Genomic DNA, 23,285 nt, shown 5'->3' with positions numbered 1-23,285 from the left:
ACGTGATTGTAAGTCATTGATTTGGGCTGAGGAATGCAGTCAGTTCAACAAACCTCAGCAGCGAATCCACGAATGTTTGCAATATATTCTGGTTAGTCGTCATGAAGGTCTTGGGTTCACTAGTTTTGTCGAATGAACGACGCCAAGCTCCAGTTAACTACAAGGTTATTTTGAGCAGGGGATTAGATTCATGTTAAGATTCCAGGTTGCAATCCAATCCCGGGGGGCATTTGAAGGGAAGTGGTTGCTCTAAAGAGTGTACGATCATCAACTCTTGAGCCTGGCTCTCCCCTCCAGCTTTCCCTTCACTGTGTGAACCTCTCAAACTCACGGCACTGCACACCCAGGATACACCAGGCTCCACACTGCAAACTGGCTGCTTTCACACCAGCTGTACCTCCACCATGGACGAGCGATCCCCGCTGGCGGTGGATTTGTGAGCCAGCCGCGCCGCAAACAGTTTCTTCAGCCGCAGGTAGTCATCCAGAACCACTTTCAAGAGGGAGCCCTTGAGGTAATGCATAGCAGGTAAAAAACACACACCGCTTCAGCTTAACCTTTCTATCTCTCTCTTCAATGTTGTAGAGGTGCCGGTGTTGGACTGGGGTGGGGCACAGTAAGTAGTCTCTCAACACCAGGTTAAAGTCCAACAGGTTTATTTGGTAGCACGAGCTTTCGGAGCGCTTGCCCCTTCAGGTGAGTGAAGAGTTTGGTTCACAAACAGGGCATACATAGACACAAACTCAATTACAAGATAATGGTTGGAACGCATTCCAACCATTATCTTGTAATTGAGTTTGTGTCTATTTATGTCCTGTTTGTGAACCAAACTCTTCACTCACCTGATGAAAGGACAACGCTCTGAAAGCTCGTGCTACCAAATAAACCTGTTGGACTTTGTTGTGAGACTACTTTCTATTCAATGTTAGCTAAGGTCTTAGCCTTGTCTAAATAGTAATTCCTTTGGGAACCAAGTCTTTGCAGAACAATTAGAAGCACAACAGCAATAAAGCACATGCTTGTGCCAGCTGTTGGATGAGTCCCCCCTTACTCGATTCTTCCCCATCCCTTGTGACAGTCACTGAATCCACTTCCATCCCTTTTTCAACCAGTGTATTCCACCACCTAGCAGCGCACTGCCTAACTCAGACTTTACTCAACTCACCGCTGGCTACTGATCCTTGTGCCAGTTGCAAACAAGTTTTTCCCCCCTATTCACTACATTCAGTTCAGTGTTTACATTTCCCTGCCAATAGGATTTTTATTCAAGCCATTATGGGCCCGAGCCATCTTTCTCAATACACTACAATGATTTACAAATGGTTAGAGTAATGAGAATGCAGAGTCCCACGCACCTTGATGGGGCCTTCTCGCATGATCTGCCCGAGTTTCGCAATACTGTCGTACTCCTGTATGGCCGCACGCAAATATCGATCGTCCTCCAGTTTACACGTGGCCGGTTCACGGCCAAATGTACCCTTAAAAAGAAAGGTTACATACATTGGGGGGTGCCAAAAATCCCGTCTCCACCTCGAGAACTAGTCCCAAAATGGGAGAATTCCGCCCACAGACTTTATAGTGCCATCCATCTTGGGATTATTGGTACAGATGGAAAGGTGCCAAAGGTTAGAATGGTGGAGATCAGTGTGAAAGAGGCAATAATGTTGCCTTTAAACATCCTCCCCTCGCCTAGTTCTGGACTCCCCCACCAGTCTATGCTGGCTCTCCAGAGCAATCCAGTCAATCTCCTCCTCTGGGAGTTGAACTCTCATCCATGGTGAGGTTGTCAATGTTAATCCCACACTTGTTGGAAGTCAAACAAGTGTCCCTGTGCCTTGGTAAGCCAAATATGGCCTGTCCAAATCCAACTAATCATGGGCACAGTTGTGAATCTTGAATCCCAGATGTTAACCAATTGTGTAGATCCCTTGGAACAGATGGCTGAATAAGGAAAAGTACATGTAATTACATTTAAATTAATGTAGATTCAGAACATTCTTTCTGAATCTACCCTGTCTAACCCTGTTAGAATTTTATAAGTTTCTATGAGATCCCCTCTCACTCTTCTAAACTCCAGTGAATATAATCCTAACTGTCTTAGTCTCTCCTCATATGACAGGCCTGGTAAACCTTCTGTGTACTCCCTCTATAGCAAGAACATCTTTCCTCAGATAAGGTCACCAAAACTGCGCACACTACTCCAGGTGTTGCCTCACCAATGCCCTATACAATTGTAGCAAATCATCCCTATTCTCAAATCCCCTAGCTATGAAGGCCAACATACCATCTGCCTTCTTTACTGCCTGCTGTACCTGCGTGCTTACTTTCAGCGACTGATTCATGGATACTCAACGAGACCTTGGAGTCTTCACCTTTCTCAATTGACACCCATTCAAGTAATAATCTGTCTTTCTATTATCCACCAAAGTGGATAACCTCACATTTATACTGCATCTGTCACACACACAGCATCTCTGCATCCTCCTCACAGTTCACCCTCCCACCCAACTTTGTATCATCTGCAAATTTGGAGATAATACATTCAGTTCCCTCTTCCAAATCATGAATATATAATGTGAACAGTTGAGGTCCCAGCACAGATCCCTGAGGAACTTCACTAGTCACTGACTGCCAATCAGAAAAAGACCCAACTCCTTGCTTCCTATCTGCTAACCAGGATATTGAATTTGATGATCAGCCATGATCATAATGAATGATGGAGCAGGCTCGAATGGCCTCCTCCTGCTTTGTCAGGAATTCTCACTAAATACATCCTCAGCAGTGTTTACAGAAAATAAAAAGTATTTGCTGCCCTCAGCTCCTGTTACAATGACCTTTGAGGGGAAAGTCACTGTGCGACAGTCAGCGCAAAGGAACTACAATCACGTCAAGTGAACGTACGTGGGTCCTTGCTGGACTGTTCCAGAGATCAGTGATGTCGCTGAGATTCTCCGGCAGGTCGTCTTCATGTTCAGCCTGAGCAGCGAGTTCCAGGTTCCTGCAGAAAGGATCGAGCCAGACTGGGTTTGCCCTGAAACAAGACATTTTCACTGTGAGCGAGACCTGTGCCTCAGCTAGAGCAGGGTTAAAAAGATTGCACGCTTTCCAGTATTGCCTCTTTGATCATGTTTTTAGGCATCATTCCAGGGTGGCGCAGTGGTTAGCACTGCTGCCTCACAGCGCCAGAGACCCAGGTTCGATTCCCAGCTTGGGTCACTGTCTGTGCGGCGACTGCATGTTCTCCCCATGTCTGCATGGGTTTCCTCCCACAGTCCGAAAGACGTGCTGGTTATTTGCATTGGCCATGCTAAATTCTCCCTCAGTGTACCCGAACAGGCGCCGGAGTGAGGCGACTTGGGGATTTTCACAGTAACTTCATTGCAGTGTTAATGTAAGCCTACTTGTGACTAATAAATACTTTAAATTTGAAACTTTAACTTAAACTTTAAGTTAATTTATTAGTCACAAGTAGGTTTACATTAACACTGCAATGAAGTTACTGTGAAAATCCCCTAGTCGTCACACTCCGGCCCTGTTCGGGTACACTGAGGGAGAATTTAGCATGGCCAATGCACCTGACCAGCACGTCTTTCGGACTGTGGGAGGAAACTGGAGCACCCGGAGAAAACCCACACAGACAGTGACCCAAGGCTGGAATTGAACCCGGATCCCTGGCGCTGTGAGGCAGCAGTGCTAACCACTGTGCCACCGCACTGCCTAATACCTAAAATCGCCTTAAGTGGCTCAAATTTGATAACACTCAGGTGAAGTGTGCTATGATACTTCACTATGTTAAAGATTTTATGCAAAGGCAACTTGTTCATTCTGACATGATCTACTTCAAAACCAGGTGCTAAATCTCAAATGATTTGCAGAACATCCACAGCAAGTAGCCTCTATTGAGGTAGAATTAATTTGGTGAAACTCCCCCAAAGTCCTTCGATCCTTGGCTGGTGACACAAACATTACTTCCGTGCTCAGAAAGTCGGCTCGGAATGGGACTCGAGAAGGAGAACGTGGATAATTGTCAGTCACGAAAGGTTTCTCTGGCATATCTCATTTCTTGCATGCAGCTCCGATGACAATGAGTCACGATCAAGATACTCCCTCTCCACAATACCAGATCAAAAATGTTGAGCAAATACAACTGGAACATTCTTCTCCGCTTGCAACAGCATTCTAAAACCTGTTGCTGACTAGCAGATTGGGAAAACCAGCTCCTTAAACTTTAGCCCCACAACTCCCCCGTATGTCTGCCCCAATTCATGCTACCTCGTCCCTGGTGAAGATGATTGTGGAAGTGAATGCAATAAACTAAACCTTGGTGTCACTTACCCTTCGAAGGAATACTTGTTAGTGTTTGGCATGTCAAGGATGTCCATAAACCCTTGGTTACCTAAAAGGAAACACATGTAACTTCAATGCCTGCTCTGTTTTAAAGTGCTAACATAATGTTGAGGCTGTCAACAGATGCTGCGTTCTGCCCGCGTTTCTGCCCTGGAGATACAAGCGGAAAGCAACAGACAGAATTATACCAAGAGGGGAAAATCAGCCTGACTACAAATAGATTCGCTAAATAGAAAGGAAAATATGATCAGGCGATGCTTTTGGGAGAATAGGGAAGTTTCTTTATTATTAGTCACAAATAGGCTTACATTAACACTGCAATGAAGTTACTGTGAAATTCCCCTGGTTGCCACACTCCGGCACCTGTTCGGGTACACTGAGAGAGAATTTAGCACGGCCAATCCACCTAACCAGCACATTTTTCGGACTGTGGGAGGAAACCCACGCAGACACAGGGAAAACGTGCAAACTCCACACAGACAGTGACCCAAGCCGGGGATTGAACCCAGGTCCCTGGCGCTGTGAGGCAGCGGTGCTAACCCACCGTGCCACCCCCATGAAGTAACTCCAGTGATTATTACACTAATCAGGGCTTTCGACCACAGTGTAGCTTTTGGTGAACCAAAAAATTAGCTGTTTTACAAGGACTTAATTCTTAAACACTATGACTGAAATTTTCCGGTTCTCCCAGTGGTGGACATCATCACGGGCAGGATGGGAAAATCTGGAGGAAGGCCAAAATTTAGTTGACCTTTGGCTGCTCTCCACGTTTTTCCATTCTTCCTGCCAATGGCAAAGGAAAATTCTGCCTACGTATTTGCTGCTCAGATCAAATAGTGTCTCAATGAAGCTTCAACATTCTACAGAGACAGGGTTAAGCTTGTTTGGTCGGAGAATGTGCTGTTTATGCTTAGCTCCCCATCCAGTGTGGAAACAAGCACTTATTTGACAATAGAAGCATTGCATCAAGGGCCTACAAACTATGAGATATGATAACTGCAAATTCCTTTATAAGCGACAGATATGCAGCAGTTGCTGTGGGAGATTGCAGCAGCAAATTTACACAAAGCAAGATTCCACAGACAACAAGTCAATAAATTCCCATATAATCGGCACAGTGGCAAGCCTCACAGTGCCAGGGACCTGGGTTCGATTCCCGGCTTGGGTCACTGTCTGTGTGGAGTTTGCACATTCTCCCTGTGTGGGTTTCCTCCGGGTGCTCCGGGGAATTTCACAGTAACTTCACTGCAGTGTTAATGTAAGCCTTACTTGTGACTAATAAATAAACTTTACTTTAATCGGTTTCTTCATAATGTCAATCGAGGAATGAACGTTGGCTAGAACACTGGGAGAACCCCCTGCCCTTCTTTGAATGGGAACACGGGGTCTAATTCACCAATTCAAACATATTGTCTCTCTGACTGTGCAGTACATCTGTAGAACCTCACTTAAGTGTTAGACAAAATAAGTGCTCAAGTCCATACAGAATAGTAACAGGACCAAACAGACCATCAAGCCTGCTCCACCATTCCATAAGATCATGAATGATCTTGGATTTCATCTCCACTTTCCCACTTGCTGCCCATATCCCCCGATTCCCAGGGAGAACAAAAGTCTGTCTATCCCAGTCTCAAATAGAAGCAATTGTGGAGCATCCACTGTCAATGTTAGAAATACAGATCCCTTAAAGAGTAAACCAGGACTAGCTTTACAGTGAATTGAAATCGTGATGCTCATTGAAGCTTGTATTGAACCAGATCTCTGCAATGGCGATTAGATCTAAACCATTCATCCCTTTGTGTGCCACAAGTTTGTCTACCTTATTGTGGCTGCTTCGCAGTGGGGCTTTTACCCTCAACCTGCTGATTGCAAACTTTGGAGCGTTACTGACTGATTCCATTATTTTACACGTAACGTGCTTGAAAGCATTGCAAATCAGAGTGCGTTGCTTACCTGTGGAGCCCGCTACAATGGCCTTCAACTTTCTCTTGTGTCTGTTGGCGATAAACAAAGATAGTTTCGATATTTAGCACAAAGAGGGAAGTTCTTACAGGAGAAGTATTCCAGCCAAGATTCAGGGGAGACCCCATTGAACTATATAAATACTAAATGGCCCATGTGAATGGAAGCCAGGTTATTAATTTGAGGGGAAGTACCATTTGTATAATGAGAAGATGGTTGTAAAATTATTTCAAATACCTCTAAGATTCACTCCTCCCTCCCTCCCAACCTGTCCTGGTCCCCCATGCCAACGTTATACTTCAGAAAGCCCACCAACGTCTCTACTTTTTCAGAAGACGAAGGAAATTTGGCATGTTCGCTACGACTCTCACCAACTTTTACAGATGCACCATAGAAAGCATTCTTTCCAGTTTTATCACAGCTTGGTATGGCTCCTGCTCTGCCCAAGACCACAAGAAACTACAAAGGGTCGTGAATAAAGCCCAATCCATCACGCAAACCAGCCTCCCATCCATTGACACTTTAAAAAAATTTATTTGTGGGACATGGGCGTTGCTGGCTAGGCCAGTATTTATTGCCCATCCCTAGTTGCCCCTTGAGAAGGTGGTGGTGAGCTGCCTTCTTGAATCGCTGCAGTCCACGTTCTGTGGGTTGACCCACAATGCCGTTAGGGAGGGAATTCCAGGATTTTGACCCAGCGACTGTGAAGGAACGGCAGATATATTTCCAAGTCAGGATGGTGAGTGACTTGGAGGGGAACTTGCAAGTGGTGGTGTTCCCATGTATCTGCTGCCCTTGTCCTTCTAGATGGAAGTGGTCGTGGGTTTGGAAGGTGCTGTCTAAGGATCTTTGGTGAATTGCTGCAGTGCATCTTGTAGATGGTACACACTGCTGCTACTGAGCGTCGGTGGTGAAGGGAGTGGATGTTTATGGATGTGGTGCCAATCAGGCAGGCTGCTTTGTCCTGGATGGTGTCGAGCTTCTTGAGTGTTGTTGGAGCTGCACCCATCCAGGCAAGTGGGGAGTAATCCATCACACTCCTGACTTGTGCCTTGTAGATGCTGGATAGGTTCTGGGGAGTCAGGAGGTGAGTTACTCGCCACAGAATTCCTAGCCTCTGACCTCTTGTAGCCACTGTGTTTATGTGGTGAGTCCAGCTGAGCTTCTGTCTACTGTCTTCCTGACTCTGTCTACACTGCCCGCTGCCTCGGGAAAGCAGCCAGCATAACGAAGGACCCCACACACCCCGGACATACTCTCTTCCACCACCTTTCGTCGGGAAAAAGATACAAAAGTCTGAGGTCACGTACCAACCGACTCAAGAACAGCTTCTTCCCTGCTGGGGGAGTACCAGGGTAAATATATGAGGATAGGGCCTGGGTGGGATTGTGGTCGGTGCAGGCTCGATGGGCCGAATGGCCTCCTTTTGCCCTGGAGGGATTCTATGGAGCTCACTTCTAAACTACATGGAGTGGGGTTGCAGCTGTTTGGTGCTGCACTCTCAATAGAACAGCCAGCTGTTTTATGTTGATTTGTTAGGGGTGACCCCTGTCTCTGGACCAGTTCTGCCCCGGGGCTGTGGCAAGTTGGCGGTGTTGCCGCAGTTGTTGACCCCCGACACTCTACAGAACCTAACACAACGGCAGCTATAGAAATAGGCACCGTTTGTGTAAGGGGCTCCCCTGTAAACACTGCTACAGAGCTGGCTGAATCGTTACAAATCCATGGATCAGCTAGGGCGCAGGTTATGTGGGACGAGGTGTACTTAAAATATATTGTTTTGTTCAGCCTTGGCCTGGGGACATGCTCTAAGTGACACAGATTAAACAGTTTATCCTTCACCTTCACAGGCTCCACTCAGAAAGATTGTCAACAGCCATCCAGTGATGGTGATCCCCTTTGATAGAACTGGGTCTCGTTCTGTCACAGTGGTTAATCCTCATTCCAGCTCTACACAGGTCTTAGTTAGTCATGTATAATGTGACCCAGACACATCAAGCCCCAGGCAGGACATTGAATTTTGACATGGAAATAAATCATGATACCAAGGGAATCATCTGCCCACCGCAATCCTTTGCACTGACTTTGAGGGCAAGTATGTTTGGGCGGGCTCTACAAATATAATTGATCCATGAACAAGCCAGGAATGTGAGGGAATATTCCCCACTTGCCTGGACAGGTGCGGTTGCAACAATACTCAAGAAGCTCAACACCAATAGAAAGGATATTATTAAACTTAGAGTGCAGAAGAGATTTACTATAATGCTACTGGGACTTGATGGTTTGAGTTATGAGGAGAGGCTGGATAGACTGGGACTTTTTTTCCCCAGAGCATCGGAGGCTTTGGGGTGATCTTATAGAGGTCTGTAAAATAATGAGGGGCATAGATAAGGGAGATAGTCAACATCTTTTCCCAAAGGTAGGGGAGTCTAAAACTAGAGGACATAGGTTTAAGGTGAGCGGGAGAGATACACGAGGGTCCAGAGGAACGATTTTTTCACACAGAGGATGGCGAGTGTCTGGAACAAGCTGCCAGAGGTAGTAATAGAGGCGGGTACAATTTTGTCTTTTAAAAAGCATGTGGACAGTTACATAGGTAAGATGGGTATGGAAGGATATGGGCCAAATGCGGGCAATTGGGACTAGCTTAGTGGTAAAAACTGGGCGGCATGGACAAGTTGGGCTGAAGGGCCTGTTCCAATGCTGTAAAGCTCTATGATTCTATGACCATCCAGGACAAAGCTACCCACTTGATTGGAACCCCATCCACAAGCATTCATTCCCTCCACCACCGACGCTCAGTAGCAGCAGTGTGTACGATCCCACAGTCCAAAGATGTGCGGGTTAGGTTGATTGGCCAGGTTAAAATTGTCCCTGAGATGCGCAGGTTAGAGGGATTAGCGGGTAAATATGTGGGGGTAGGGCCTGGGTGGGATTGTGGTCGGTGCAGACTCGATGGGCCGAATGGCCTTCTTCTGCACTGTAGGGTTTCTATGATTTCTATGATTCTATGATCTACAAGATGCACTGCAGCAATTCACCAGAGATCCTTAGACAGCACCTTCCAAACCCACAGCCACTTCTATCTAAAAGGACAAGGGCAGCAGATACATGTGAACAACACCAAGTTCCCCTTCAATTCACTCACCATCCTGACTTGGAAATATCTCGCCGTTCCTTCACAGTCGTTGGGTCAAAATCCTGGAATTCCATCCTTAACGGCATTGTGGGTCAACCCACAGCACGTGGACTGCAGCGATTCAAGAAGGCAGCTCACCACCACCTTTAGGGAAATAAATCTGCCATCCTTACCTGGTCTGGCCTACACGTGACTCCAGACCCACGGCAATGTGGTTGATGCTCAACTGCCCTCTGCAATGGGCTTAGCAAGCCACCCAGTTCAAGGGCAATTAGGGATGCGCATAAATGCTGGCCAGCCAGCCACATCCATGAATGAATTAAAAACCCGCCCATTTCACACAATCACTAAATTTGAAAATTCCGTATCTGTCAGCAAAATACAAGCCTCTTAATATCACAAAGACTCTATTCACTCACTGGCTCACAAGAAACACTCTTCCTCTGTTCTCTCTCATTTCTACCAAAACATTCTCATCAGTGGCAGCTCTACTCCTCTCACCCCATGTGATGTTTTAATGGTGACTCATCATCAGTCCTGGCTACTGCTGCCGAGTTTAAATCTCCTCGCTTCCTGAATCCAAAACATCCCTGAGTAAAAGCAGCGGGTGTCCGCGTTCACTTAGATGTCAGGGAGCTGGTCTGGCTGATTCCAACAGGCTGCTGTGACACTGCAGAGTCTTGTTGAAGGGCCAGCGAATAAAACCCTCGTGATGATTTGCCTGTACGATGAACAGCTTCTGTTTAACTGAACCTCGATGTCCTTTGAGCCATTCCCGTTCTCCCACTCCAGCTCTTTCACCACACTATGGTGACAAAGCAGGAAAGGCTGAGAGGAAATCGTAGAATCCCAATCCCGACAGTGCAGTTTCTTATAGTTAAGAAAGCCCCACCAACGCCTCTACTTTCTCAGAAGACTGAGGAAATTTGGCATGTCAGTTACGACTCTCACCAACTGTTACAGATGCACCATAGAAAGCATCCTTTCTGGTTGTGTCACAGCTTGGTATGGCTCCTGCTCTGCCCAACAACGCAAAGAACTACAAATGGTTGTGAATGTAGCCCAATCCATCACGCAAACCAGCCCCCCATCCATTGACTCTGTCTACACTTCCCGCTGCCTCGGCAAAGCAGCCAGCATAATTAAGGACCCCACGCACCCCGGACATTCTCTCTTCCACCTTCTTCCTTCGGGAAAAAGATACAAAAGTCTGAAGTCACGTACCAACCGACTCAAGAACAGTTCTTCCCTGCTGCCATCAGACTTTTGAATGGACCTACCTCGCATTAAGTTAATCTTTCTCTGGACCCTAGCTATGATTGTAACACTACATTTTGCACTTTCTAATTTCCTTCTCTATGAACGGTATGCTTTGTCTGTATAGCGTGCAAGAAACAATACTTTTCACTGTATATTAATACATGTAACAATAATAAATCAAATCAAGTACAGAAGGAGGCCATTTGGCCCATCGAGCCTGCACTGACAACAATCCTACCCAGGCCCTATCCCCTTAACCCCACATATTTACCCTGCTATTCTCCCTGACAAGGGCAATTTAGCATGGCCAATCAACCTAACCCGCACATCTTTGGAGTGTGGGAGGTGCAGCTTTCTCTGTGCCCGACCACACATTGTGAACAAAGAACTTCCCTTAAAAGGGAGGGAGAGGATGAAAGCTGTCAACAGCGAGAAGAGAGACATTAAAATCATTGGGGGGGAGCCCCTCTCATTTCAGCCGGTTAACCAGCTACTGCTGATTGGTCACAGAGAGAACTAGCCGCCCATTCAACAGACGATGCATAAAATCGCCATCCTCCGGCGCCTGTTCGGGTACACTGAGGGAGAATTTAGCACGGCCAATGCATCTAACCAGCACGTCTTTCGGACTGTGGGAGGAAACTGGAGCACCCGGAGGAAACCCACGCAGACACGGGGAGAACGCGCAAACTCCACACAGACAGTGACCCAAGCCGGGAATCGAACCCGGGTCCCTGGAGCTGTGAGGCAGCAGTGCTAACCACTGTGCCGCCGTGCCACACATGCAAATGCATCCAATGGTTTATCTTATGGTTTGTAAATGTGAATCATGGTACTTACACTGTTCTGTAATACCAATTCATAAAGATGAACAACATGGTGGCCAGGAACAGTAAAACTGCAAGAATAATTATCGCCATCTGCAAAAGGGAAAGGAAGGACTTGAATTTATTCAGCATTTTCCACACCTTTAAACACCCTTAAGTGCATCGCAGGCAATACGTTCCTCTCTGCAGTGTAGTGTGACGTTAGTGTACCTTTAAGAGTTTTTTGTTAAATGATGTTCGCCCAGCTCTCAGTGTTGCCGAGCTGTCTATAGAGGCCCTTTCATTGCTCCGTCAGTGGTTTAAATGGGCCTCAAGTACTTCCTGGGAATTAGTTTTATGACCCTGCCTTGTGAGGGGGAAGAATGTTTGCAGGTCAGGTGACAGGAGCTCTTGCAGTTTTGAGTTGCCGCTTTTAGTTTTAGAAGGGGCATCAAGCTGGAAAGAAGTGTCTCTCTCTCTCTCCCTGGATTTGGAAATTCTGCTGGTTAGCTGAAAGCAATGCATCTTGTCTTCCTGAAGGAAGGAATCTGCTGTTGGGAGCTTGCCTAGAGTCTCCCTGGTCTCCTGGGAAGCTGTTCTGGGTGTATCAAAAGGACTGCTAGAACTTGCAAGACTGAGAATTTTCAATTCTCGAACAAAGGGCTTGGTTCCAGTATCACGTGAGGTTTAGTCTTTGCTGCGTTGAACCTGTTTAAAAGCTTTTGTCTACAGAAGGTTTTTTTCTGTTTGATTGGAACATCTTGGATATATTAAGGGTATACATTATTGTGGTTGGTTGTTTTGTTTTCATTTGTAATTGATAAATGTTCTTGCTAATTTTCTTACTATACATGTTAACTGTATTCTTAAATAAACTTTGTTTGATAAAAGCTTCCTAGTGGGTCAATTGAATCATATCTGAAATGAAACAATTCATGTTTATCCTGGTCAAATTCAAGGTGCAAAACCTATGATCCAGGTGGGCTTCATAAAACACTTTGCAGTTTCTGACCTGAACCATAACAGTAAGCACTTTGCAATGTTAATGCAATGGATACTGGTATAAATGTTTATTGATTGACTGCTATGATTCTCAACTAATTCCACTTCATCATTAGACTGCCAGGACAGGAGGTGGCTAACGTTCCACTGTGTAAAGATTTGTGTCACCAGACACTGATTCAGTGAACCATTACAGTTTTTGGAGCTGGAGTAAAGATTCCTGGAGTCCTGGGCCATTAGCCGTAGTCACAGACTTTTCTCAATCACCCCACAAAACCCCATCTGACTTCCATTAAAATGCAACACCGAATAAAATGTCTGAAGCAGCAGGTCCACGGAATGATAACACACTGAATCAGTAACCACAACTTATGTTTATATAGCGCCTGCAACCTGATGAAATGTCGCGAGGCGTTTCAGAGGAGCGTTATAAAACAAAGTGCGAGATGTTAGGTCCACTAACCCTTTAGATGAAGATGCGCTTCCTGGCATCACTACTGAACACCTAGCTTTAACATGAAGGTTCTGGTTCCTTGTTGTCGACTCCCCCCCCCGCCCCCAGAGGAAACCCTTTCTATGTATCTCGTCAAATCATCTTAAACATGGCTTGATTTGCTGCCCTTGCTAACCGTGACAGTTGGCGTTATCAGGAGGTGGTGGTTCTAGTAGGGGAATGGATAACACAAAAAATCCTGCAGGGGCTTGGAATCCCATCTCTGACATGTTCTCCCAGCTCGCCGTGAAAAAAGACTTGATGGGGAAAGCAAAACAAAATAACATGACAAAAATAAGCCACATCCCACCAAGAACAATCCCGCATTGGCTCAATCACCTCCATTTAAAGTAAATGATGGCTTCGAAATTTGGGTGCTCTCATTTATTTTGGGGTGCTGTACTTGGGCCAAAATGGGAGGCCCGAGATGCCCCTGATATTGGGCCTCAAGTCACAGCACTCAGGCAGAGCAAGAGCCAACTCACCTGATGAAGGACTGCTTCCCTCAGGTAATTGGGGAGGTGGTGGTAGAGAGAGATTGATGGCTGGTTTTGGGTGTGGACACTGCACGCTGACTAACCTTTGTGTCCTTTGCTGAAACGGCACTGCAATTGTGTCTTGTTACCAAAGTGCGTTTCTTGCCAGTTGCGTCGGAGGGTGCTTAGCTCCCCCAAGAAAAAAGTTGTTTCTGGGTGGATGCATTTTTAGAATGGTTACAGCACAGAAGGAGGCTATTCGCCCCATCAAGCCATGCTGGCTCTCTCTAAGAGATACGCAGCTCGTTCCACTCTCCTGCTTTTTCCCTACAGCTTTGCAATCTTTTTTCTAATTCCCCTTGGAAATTGAATTCGCATCCATACAAATGAATTTTTCTCAGACAGAGATGATATTTGGAATGGAGTCTACTTGGAGCTGGATTATTGGCCCATCATTGTGGTAAGAACATTGAAGTTTCCCTTGGCAGCCAAGGTTCCAAGTAACATTTGAACGATAGAAAACCTGTGACTAATATTAAAGGATTCAACGTTACCTGTAAAGATGTCATGTCGTTAGCCGCCCTGACAGTAACGGCCGGCTGGACATCGAGGATGTTATAATTCCGGAAGAGATTCCTCAGCTGTTCCTTATTTTCATCAATCATCTGGATCACCCTGCAACAGAATTAAAGTGTTGAACACTCAACATTCTGACCTTCCTTCCTTGGGGTCAATGAAGGGCATTGTGTGATGGAACATTCAGCTAGTACACTACAAAGGTTCCAGGTTTGATTCCTGGTCTGTCCTGGGCAGCTGATCGTAGCTATGGCAAGGGTGGGACTGCCACAATTAGATTCAGAATTCCTGGAAATACTAGTCAAATTCCCTGGTCCTGATTTTAAAAAAAAAATTCATTCGTGGGACATGGGCGTCGCTGGCTGGCCAGCATTTGTTGTGATGTGGAGATGCCGGCATTGGACTGGGGTGAACAGAGTAAGAGTTTTAACAACACCAGGTTAAAGCCCAACAGGTTTATTTGGTAGCAAATGCCATTAGCTTTCGGAGCGCTGCTCCTTCGTCAGATGGAGTGGAAATCTGCTCTCAAACAGGGCACAGAGACACAAAATCAAGTTACAGAATACTGATTAGAATGCGAATCTCTACAGCCAACCAGGTCTTAAAGATACAGACAATGTGAGTGGAGGGAGCATTAAGCACAGGTTAAAGAGATGTGTATTGTCTCCAGACAGGACAGCCAGTGAGATTCTGCAAGTCCAGGAGGCAAGCTGTGGGGGTTACAGATAGTGTGACATGAACCCAAGATCCTGGTTTAGGCCGTCCTCATGTGTGCGGAACTTGGCTATCAGTTTCTGCTCAGCGACTCTGCGCTGTCGTGTGTCGTGAAGGCCTCCTGGAGGGTATACCTCAGGGTAGGGCCACCTCAGGGTAGGGTCACCTCCATTACAGCAGCCGTCGCAAAATTTACTCCTTCCTGCAAAATGACAACGACACCTTGGACCAACTCACCAAGCCTCCATAGGCAGCATCTTCCAAACTCCTGACCACTTCCATTTAGAAGGACAAGAACAGCAGATACTTGGGAAGACTACCACCTGGAAGCTCTCCTCCAAGCCACTCACCATCCTGACTGGGAAATATATCACTGTTCCTTCACTGTCACTGGGTCAAAATCCTCCCTAACAGCACTGTGGATGTATGTACACCACATGGACTGCAACGATTTAAAGTGGCGGCTCACCAAGGGCAGTTAGTGATGGGCAATGAATGCTGGTCTAGCCAGCTACACACACATACCCGTCAATTATTATTTTTAAATATTCTTCCACATAATTCCTCCTGTCAGTTCTTCATCTTTCTTTGTGCTACAGTTGCGTTGGAAGGTTTTACCTTGTTAAGGGCGCTATTATCAATGCAAGTTGTTTTCAGGGCATTTTTAATTACCCACACTCCTTTACATCCCATTTCCATGTAATTTTCTGGGCAAGTGGAAAACCCATGTGAACAGGAGCTTTTGGAGTTTGATGGACCAGGCCAGTGCTAATCACTGTAGCGAAAACAGCCTACACCCTGGGGTAAAGCAGCCCGCTCACCTCTCCACATCCAAGATCCGGTTAGTCTCCCTGTTCACCACATGGATCAGAACATCTGTCTGGGCAAAGTTCACCCGGCCCTTTTGATCAACGTGGAACTGTAAAGAAAGACACCAAACATCAACCCCTATCAGCATTCTGTTCCATTCTTTTACCCACCCGAGGCCTTTGGGCTGGGGATTGTCTCCTCATTGGTTTATCCTAAATCTGCTGAGAACTCTCTTGCAATCCAATCTCTGCTATTCGCTGCATTGGTTCTTATTCATGTGTTGACTAACACCAGTCTGTTAGCCACCTCTCCACTCAGACTACAGGTGCCAACTCCAGTTGGACATGTTCCCGGAGGTGCATCATGTGATCTCCTGCCACCAACTGCCCCACCCCCCGCATTCCCGCCATTGGTTGCCTGACACATCTTGCCTTTCCATGGACAAATAGAAAGTCTCATTACCCAACTGGATGATTCTTGACTGCCAGTCAGTCATTTTTAATCCACAATTATCCAACAGTTATGTACCTGGTGAACAATATTAAAAATTGCACACTTCTTTAAGAGAACCTCTGGGGCAGTGTGGTGGACATTAGTCTTTAAGTCTCAGACACTCCAGGACAATCCTGGAGGGTTGGCAACCCTACTCATGGACCACATACCAGTGTTACTCTGCACTTTTAGCAGTTACTTCCTCTGCTCCCCTCTGTCTGCTTTCAGCTGTCTTGGGCTGGGGGTGGAATTTGAACTTTCACTCTTGTGCTCCAGGCCTCTCGCTACCCATCCAGTGGCATAACACATACACTACCCAACATAAAACTGTTAAAACATTACAGAACAAAGAGATCTAGGGGTACATGTTCATAGGTCCTTGAAGGTGGAGTCACAGGTGGACAGAGTGATGAAGAAGGCATTCAGCATGCTTGGTTTCATTGGTCAGAACATTGAATACAGGAGTTGGGACGTCTTGTTGAAGTTGTACAAGACATTGGTAAGGCCAAACTTGGAATACTGAATACAGTTCTGGTCACCCTATTATAGAAAGGATGCGAAAAGACTTACTAGGATGCTAGTAAATCTTGATGGTTTGAGTTATAAGGAGAGGCTGGATAGACTGGGACTTTTTTCTCTGAAATGTAGAAGGTTGAGGGGTGACCTTATAGAGGTCTATAAAATAATGAGGGGCATAGATCAACTAGATAGTCAATATCTTTTCCCAAAGATAGGGGAGTCTAAACTAGAGGGCATAGGTTTAAGGTGAGAGAGGAGAGATACAAAAGTATTGAGAGGGGAAATTTTTTCATGATGTGGAGATGCCGGCGTTGGACTGGGGTAAACACAGTAAGAGTTTTAACAACACCAGGTTAAAGTCCAACAGGTTTATTTGGTAGCAAATGCCATTAGCTTTCGGAGCGCTGCTCCTTCGTCAGATATTCACTCCATCTGACGAAGGAGCAGCGCTCCGAAAGCTAATGGCATTTGCTATCAAATAAACCTGTTGGACTTTAACCTGGTGTTGTTAAAACTCTTACTGTGTTCACGAAATTTTTTCACACAGAGGGTGGTGAGTGTCTGGAACAAGCTGCCAGAGGTAGTATTAGAGGCGGGTACAATTTTGTCTTTTAAAAAGTGTTTGGACGGTTACATGGGTAAGATGGGTATAGAGGGATATGGGCCAAACGCGGGCAATTGGGGCTAGCTTTGGGGGTTTAAAAAAAAGGGCGGCATGGACAAGTTGGGCCGAAGGGCCCGTTTCCATGTTGTAAACCTCTGGGACTCTATCTCTGCAAGATACCGGTGAGGATAATGCATTCTCCACGATTGGTCGGGGTGAGCGGCCAAGGGTCCGTTACCTGCACGTCATCAGTGTTAACGATGGCACCAGTGATGTTGGAAAGCAACTTGATGAACTCTTCTTCGAACTCCCGCACCCTTTCCGGGATCTCGTTGATGACGATCTTCACCCGCTGGTCGTCTCTCAGAATGTAAATCCCGATCACCGACGTGTCGTTGTGTCCAGCCAGGTCGGAAACCATGATGTCCACCAGAAAGTAGCCAGGGTCGTAGGCCGTGAAAAGGTCAAAGGTCCTCACTATGCCATCCTGCTCCCCTGAAAAACACGCAGAAGTTACCGGCGTTTTGGAACCTCGATGCTGTAAGGAATCCTGCTCTTGTAAGTCTGCGTTCAATATCGTTTGAACACACGCATGAAGGTTAATCACTTTTGCAAAGTCATAAATAACAGTGATTTAATTAAAAAGCAAATGATCAAATTAGACTTTATGAAATTCCTTAATCTACTTTGGCGCTGCACCTTGGTTTCATGAGGAGAGAATATTTTATATTTTTGATCCTTTCAGTTTCTTTGGTAAATATGTAATTTTCCTGGAGGAATTAAAGATGATAAGTGCAAGATTCCTCATGGTTAGGCCAAATGTCCCAAAGGATGCACTGCCGACACACTTAGCTGCTGTATCCCTCTAACTCCACACTTTATGAGTTCATCGAATCATACAGTGCAGAAGGAGGCCATTCGGCCCATCAAGTCGGCACTGACCACAATCCCACCCAGCCCCTATCCCCATAGTCCCACGTATTTACCCTGCTAATCCCCCTGACACTAAGTGGCAATTTAACATGGCCAATCAACCTGACCCGCACATCTTGGGACTGTGGGAGGAAACCGGAGCACCCGGAGAAAACCCACGCAGACAGGGGGGGAACGTGCAAACCCCACACGCACAGTGACCCAAGCCGGGAATTGAACCCGGGTCCCTGGCTCTGTGAGGCAACAGCACTAACCACTGTGCCATCGTGCCGCCCATAAATCTATGAGTTGACTCTGAGCCCAGGAGAAAAGTGAGGAAGAAAGTGGGATTGGGAGAAAGCCTAATTTAATCCTCAATTTGATCTTAATTTCTGCAAATCTCTCCCTATAGCTTCAAGGAGTTTATAATGTTGGCTTGAACTGGTCTTATATATTTTAAAATGGAATAGCAGTGGAATTGGAAAATAGGAATACTGGTCTGAACTGTGTCTTTCTTTCTGGGGTTCCTACCGATTATGAAGACATTGCCAACGTCTTCAGATTCGTTGAATTGTAGCTGAACGTAGCGGATGTTAACAATCTGATAGAAGACCAGGCTGTTGTTTCCGATATCACCATCGTAAGCCTCCACTCTGATCAGCTCAGAACCCACTTTAGCATCAGTAGCAACACCTACAGGCAGCAAGGAATGAGGTCCATCATTATCAGCAGAATCCACACACAATCGCAATGCAGGGAAATAGAGATATTTATAGCCTTGGGCTAGGAAAATGCCATTATCATAGAATCCCTATAGTGCAGGAGGAGGTCCGGCCCATCAAGTTTGCACTGATTCTCCGACAGAGCAACTTATCCAGGCCCACCCCTGCCCTATTCCCTTAACCCCATACATTTACCCCGTTAATTCTCCTAAGCTACTCATCTTGGAACACTAAAGGGTAATTTAGCGTGGCCAATCCACCTAACCTGCACATCTTTGGACACGAAGGGACAATTTAGCATGGCCAATCCACCTAACCTATACATCTTGGGATACTAAAGGGCAATTTAGCATGGCCAATCCACCTAACGTTCACATCTTGGGACACTAAGGGGCAATTTAGCACGGCACAGTAGCACAGTGGTTAGCACTGCTGCTTCACAGCTCCAGGGACCAGGGTTCGATTCCTGGCTTGGGTCACTGTCTGTGTGGAGTTTGCACATTCTCCTCGTGTCTGTGTGGGTTTCCTCCGGGTGCTCCGGTTTCCTCCCACAGTCCAAAGATGTGCGGGTTAGGTTGATTGACCATGCTAAAATTGCCCTTAGTGTCCTGGGATGCATAGGTTAGAGGGATTAGTGGGTAAATATGTAGTGATGTCTCGTCACTGGACACAGGTGAGGTCCCAGAGGATTGGAGGATAGCCAATGTGGTCCCGTTATTTAAGAAGGGTAGGAAGGATAACCCGGGTAATTATAGGCCGGTGAGCTTGACGTCCGTGGTGGGGAAGTTGTTGGAGAAGATTCTTAAAGATAGGATGTATGCGCATTTAGAAAGGAATAAACTCATTAACGATAGTCAACATGGTTTTGTGAGAGGGAGGTCATGCCTCACGAACCTGGTGGTGTTTTTTGAAGAAGTGACCAAAATGGTTGATGAAGGAAGGGCCGTGGATGTTGTCTATATGGACTTTAGTAAAGCATTTGACAAAGTCCCTCATGGTAGGCTAGTGAAAAAGGTTGGATCCCATGGGATAAAGGGGGAGGTGGCTAGATGGGTGGAGAACTGGCTTGGTCATAGAAGACAGAGGGTGGTAGTGGAAGGGTCTTTTTCCGGCTGGAGGCCTGTGACTAGTGGTGTACCGCAGGGCTCTGTATTGGGACCTCTGCTGTTTGTGATTTATATAAATGATCTGGAAGAAGGAGTAACTGGGGTGATCAGTAAGTTTGCGGACGACACAAAACTGGCAGGACTTGCAGATAGTGAGGAACATTGTCAGAGGCTACAGAAGGATATAGATAGGCTGGAAATTTGGGCAAGGAAATGGCAGATGGAGTTCAATCCTGATAAATGCGAAGTGATGCATTTTGGTGGGAATAATGTAGGGAGGAGCTACACGATAAATGGAAGAACCATAAAGGGTGTAGAGACGCAGAGGGACCTGGGTGTGCAAGTCCACAGATCTTTGAAGGTGACGTCACAGGTGGAGAAGGTGGTGAAGAAGGCATATGGCATGCTTGCCTTTATAGGACGGGGCATAGAGTATAAAAGTTGGGGTCTGATGTTGCAGATGTATAGAACGTTGGTTCGGCCGCATTTGGAATACTGCGTCCAGTTCTGGTCGCCACACGACCAGAAGGACGTGGAGGCTTTGGAGAGAGTACAGAGGAGGTTTACCAGGATGTTGCCTGGTATGGAGGGGCTTGGTTATGAGGAGAGATTGGGGAAACTGGGGTTGTTCTCCTTGGAAAGACGGAGGATGAGGGGAGACTTAATAGAGGTGTATAAAATTATGAAAGGCATAGATAGGGTGAACGGTGGGAAGCTTTTCCCCGGGTCGGTGGTGACGTTCACGAGGGGTCATAGGTTCAAGGTGAAGGGGGGGAGGTTTAACACAGATATCAGAAGGACATATTTCACACAGAGGGTCGTGGGGGCCTGGAATGTGTTGCCGGGCAAGGTGGTGGAGGCGGACACACTGGGAACGTTTAAGACTTATCTAGACAGCTATATGAACGGAGTGGGAATGGAGGGATACAAAAGAGTGGTCTAGTTTGGACCAGGGAGCGGCGCGGGCTAATTGTTCCTGGTTTCTCGTTTCAAGGCTTCATTCTATGATCATCTTGCTGGTGCCAGTACAGAGTGAGACTGCGGATAGTTGGGAACCTGTCTCGGGGGCAGGGAATTCATATGGTGTTCGTGGAAGTGGAAATGACTAGGGTTGGGAAGCATTTTCCGATCGGGGCCATTGTGATCTCCTGGACTCGTTTCGATCGCCTCAGGGGGTCGGAGAGGAATTTCCCAGATTTTTTTTCCCCATATTGGCCCTGGGGTTTTTCACTCTGGGTTTTCGCCTCTCCCTGGAGATCACATGGTCTGGAATGGGGGGGTGGGGGTAAGTTAATAGGTTGTAATGAACAAAGCATCGTAGCTGTGAGGGACAGCTCGGTGGATAGGATATTGGTATGTAGATAGGCTGGAAAATTGGGCGGGGATCCTGGATTCAGGATTCAATCCTGGACCGGGGAGCGGCGCGGGCTTGGAGGGCCGAAGGGCCTGTTCCTGTGCTGTATTGTTCTTTGTTCTTTGTTCTTTGATGTAGGGGTAGGGCCTGGGTGGGATTGTGGTCGGTGCAGACTCGATGGGCCGAATGGCCTCTTTCTGTGCTGTAGGGTTTCTAAGATTCTAATCTGTTGTTTCCGATATCACCATCGTAAGCCTCCACTCTGATCAGCTCAGAATCCACTTTAGCATCACTAGCAACACCTACAGGCAGCAAGGAATGAGGTCCATCATTATCAGCAGAATCTTTGGAGTGTGGGAGGAAACCAGAGCACACGGAGGAAACCCACGCAGACACGGGGAGAACGCGCAAACTCCACACAGTCACCCAAGGCTGGAATCGAACCCGGGTCCCTGGCGCTGTGAAGCAGCACTGCTAACCACTGTGTCACCGTGTCACCCCGTAGACCCAAACAAGCTCATTGCAGCAAAACAAGTGAAGCTTGGCCTTTCAAAATAGCGACCTGGATGCAAATACAAACGTCAGCAGGACGACTGCCTTGTTTAGATGAGAGTTATCCAACAGCGTGGGCTCTTTACTCGTGTGGCTAATTGGGAATGCAGAAATGGCTGATTGCAGTTCTGATTCGTGAGTGAGTGCTCGATGTTTCATTGGCTGTGTGGCCTCAGTACCCATATTCTCATGTGAACTGAAACTTTCCTATGCAGTTGTGGGTAAAATGCGGAGATGTAAAGCAGAGTGTGTGGGGGTTGCACTTCCTTCATTACTGATTGGAACTGCTGGTTAGGCACAAATACACACGTGATGTGTATTCACCTGTGCCATGTGAGAGTGCTGAGTGTTTCCTTTACTGAAATGAATGCGGGTAAATGTTTTAGAATGTGCCAAGTCAGCTGTTTCTACTGGGCTATAATGTTTTAGATTTAGTTTGGACCAAAATACGAATGAACAAATCAGAATATTTATCCTGGCAGACACAACACTATCAAAGGTTTTACCAAACAGATTATTGTTTGATTGCAGTGCTTCTTAAAGCATCATTGAGGCATCTAAATGGCTATGACACCAGGGGGGTTATACTTTTAATAGAGGACTTTCCTTACTGCAATGAATGCTGGGAAGGCCTGTTCTCCATTCTTTTCACTTCTCTGATTTGTTCCTGACTTCCTACCAAACTAAACCTGGCAAGCGGCCGAATTTACCACAACCAACAGAAATGGGAGCTTTGATAGGCCTCTTTCAATGGACTATCTCCACACGCCACGGTCACACTTTCAGTTTAACCGTGAACGAAAGGTTACTAATGTTCCCTCTCGAATTTGTGATTTAGTTTGGCTGCTGACATGAACTTTTAAGAAAGGGATTAGTGAAAACAGATAATAGGAAAACAGAATGTCTAAAATGTCTATACCCAGCCGACAGGACATTCAACCCAGCTGGTCAATGCTAATTTTTACAGAAGCCTCCCCCCCACCCCGCCCCCCCAAACCCCACACCGTACTTCATCTTACCCTATCAGCATAACCTTCCATTCTTTTCTCTTTCACATTTTTATCCAGCTTCCCCATACATGCATCTATACTGTTTGTCTAAACAACACAGTGCAGTATCAGTGCACCATTCTCTGGATAAAGAAGTTTCTCCTGAATTCCGTACTGGAATTATTACCGTATGTTTATGGCCTCCAGTTTTAAACCACCAAGCACCAACACACGAAAACATCTTTCCCATATCTACCACAGAACACTTTAAGATAATGAATGTGTTATCAGGTCACCCCTCCGTCTTACCATAAAACCATAGAATCGCTATGGTGCAGAAGGAGGCCATTCAGCCAATCGAGTCTTTACCGACTTTCCAAAAGAGCATCTCGCCCAGGTCCACCTCGCCTTATCCTTGCAACCCTGTGCATTTAGCATGGCCTATCCACC

At 46.4% G+C, this 23,285-nt stretch overlaps 1 protein-coding gene across 1 annotated transcript in view; it reads right to left on the bottom strand.

Annotated features, from left to right (window-relative positions):
• Positions 1-23,285, bottom strand: part of cdh23 (cadherin-related 23) — a 114,057-nt gene that overhangs the window by 1,358 nt on the left and 89,414 nt on the right. The window contains exons 23-32 of the mRNA XM_078199369.1: positions 18,644-18,805; positions 17,439-17,695; positions 15,597-15,694; positions 14,040-14,160; positions 11,549-11,628; positions 6,301-6,341; positions 4,336-4,396; positions 2,902-3,031; positions 1,356-1,478; positions 398-508 (exon numbers count right to left, since the gene is read on the bottom strand). Coding sequence (XP_078055495.1) covers positions 398-508; positions 1,356-1,478; positions 2,902-3,031; positions 4,336-4,396; positions 6,301-6,341; positions 11,549-11,628; positions 14,040-14,160; positions 15,597-15,694; positions 17,439-17,695; positions 18,644-18,805 — 1,184 coding nt within the window. The remainder of the gene's footprint in view (positions 1-397; positions 509-1,355; positions 1,479-2,901; positions 3,032-4,335; positions 4,397-6,300; positions 6,342-11,548; positions 11,629-14,039; positions 14,161-15,596; positions 15,695-17,438; positions 17,696-18,643; positions 18,806-23,285) is intronic.

The sequence above is a fragment of the Mustelus asterias genome, chromosome 28 (genome assembly GCF_964213995.1).
Source record: "Mustelus asterias chromosome 28, sMusAst1.hap1.1, whole genome shotgun sequence".
Lineage (NCBI taxonomy): Eukaryota > Metazoa > Chordata > Chondrichthyes > Carcharhiniformes > Triakidae > Mustelus > Mustelus asterias.
This window is presented reverse-complemented; position numbering and strand designations above follow the sequence as displayed.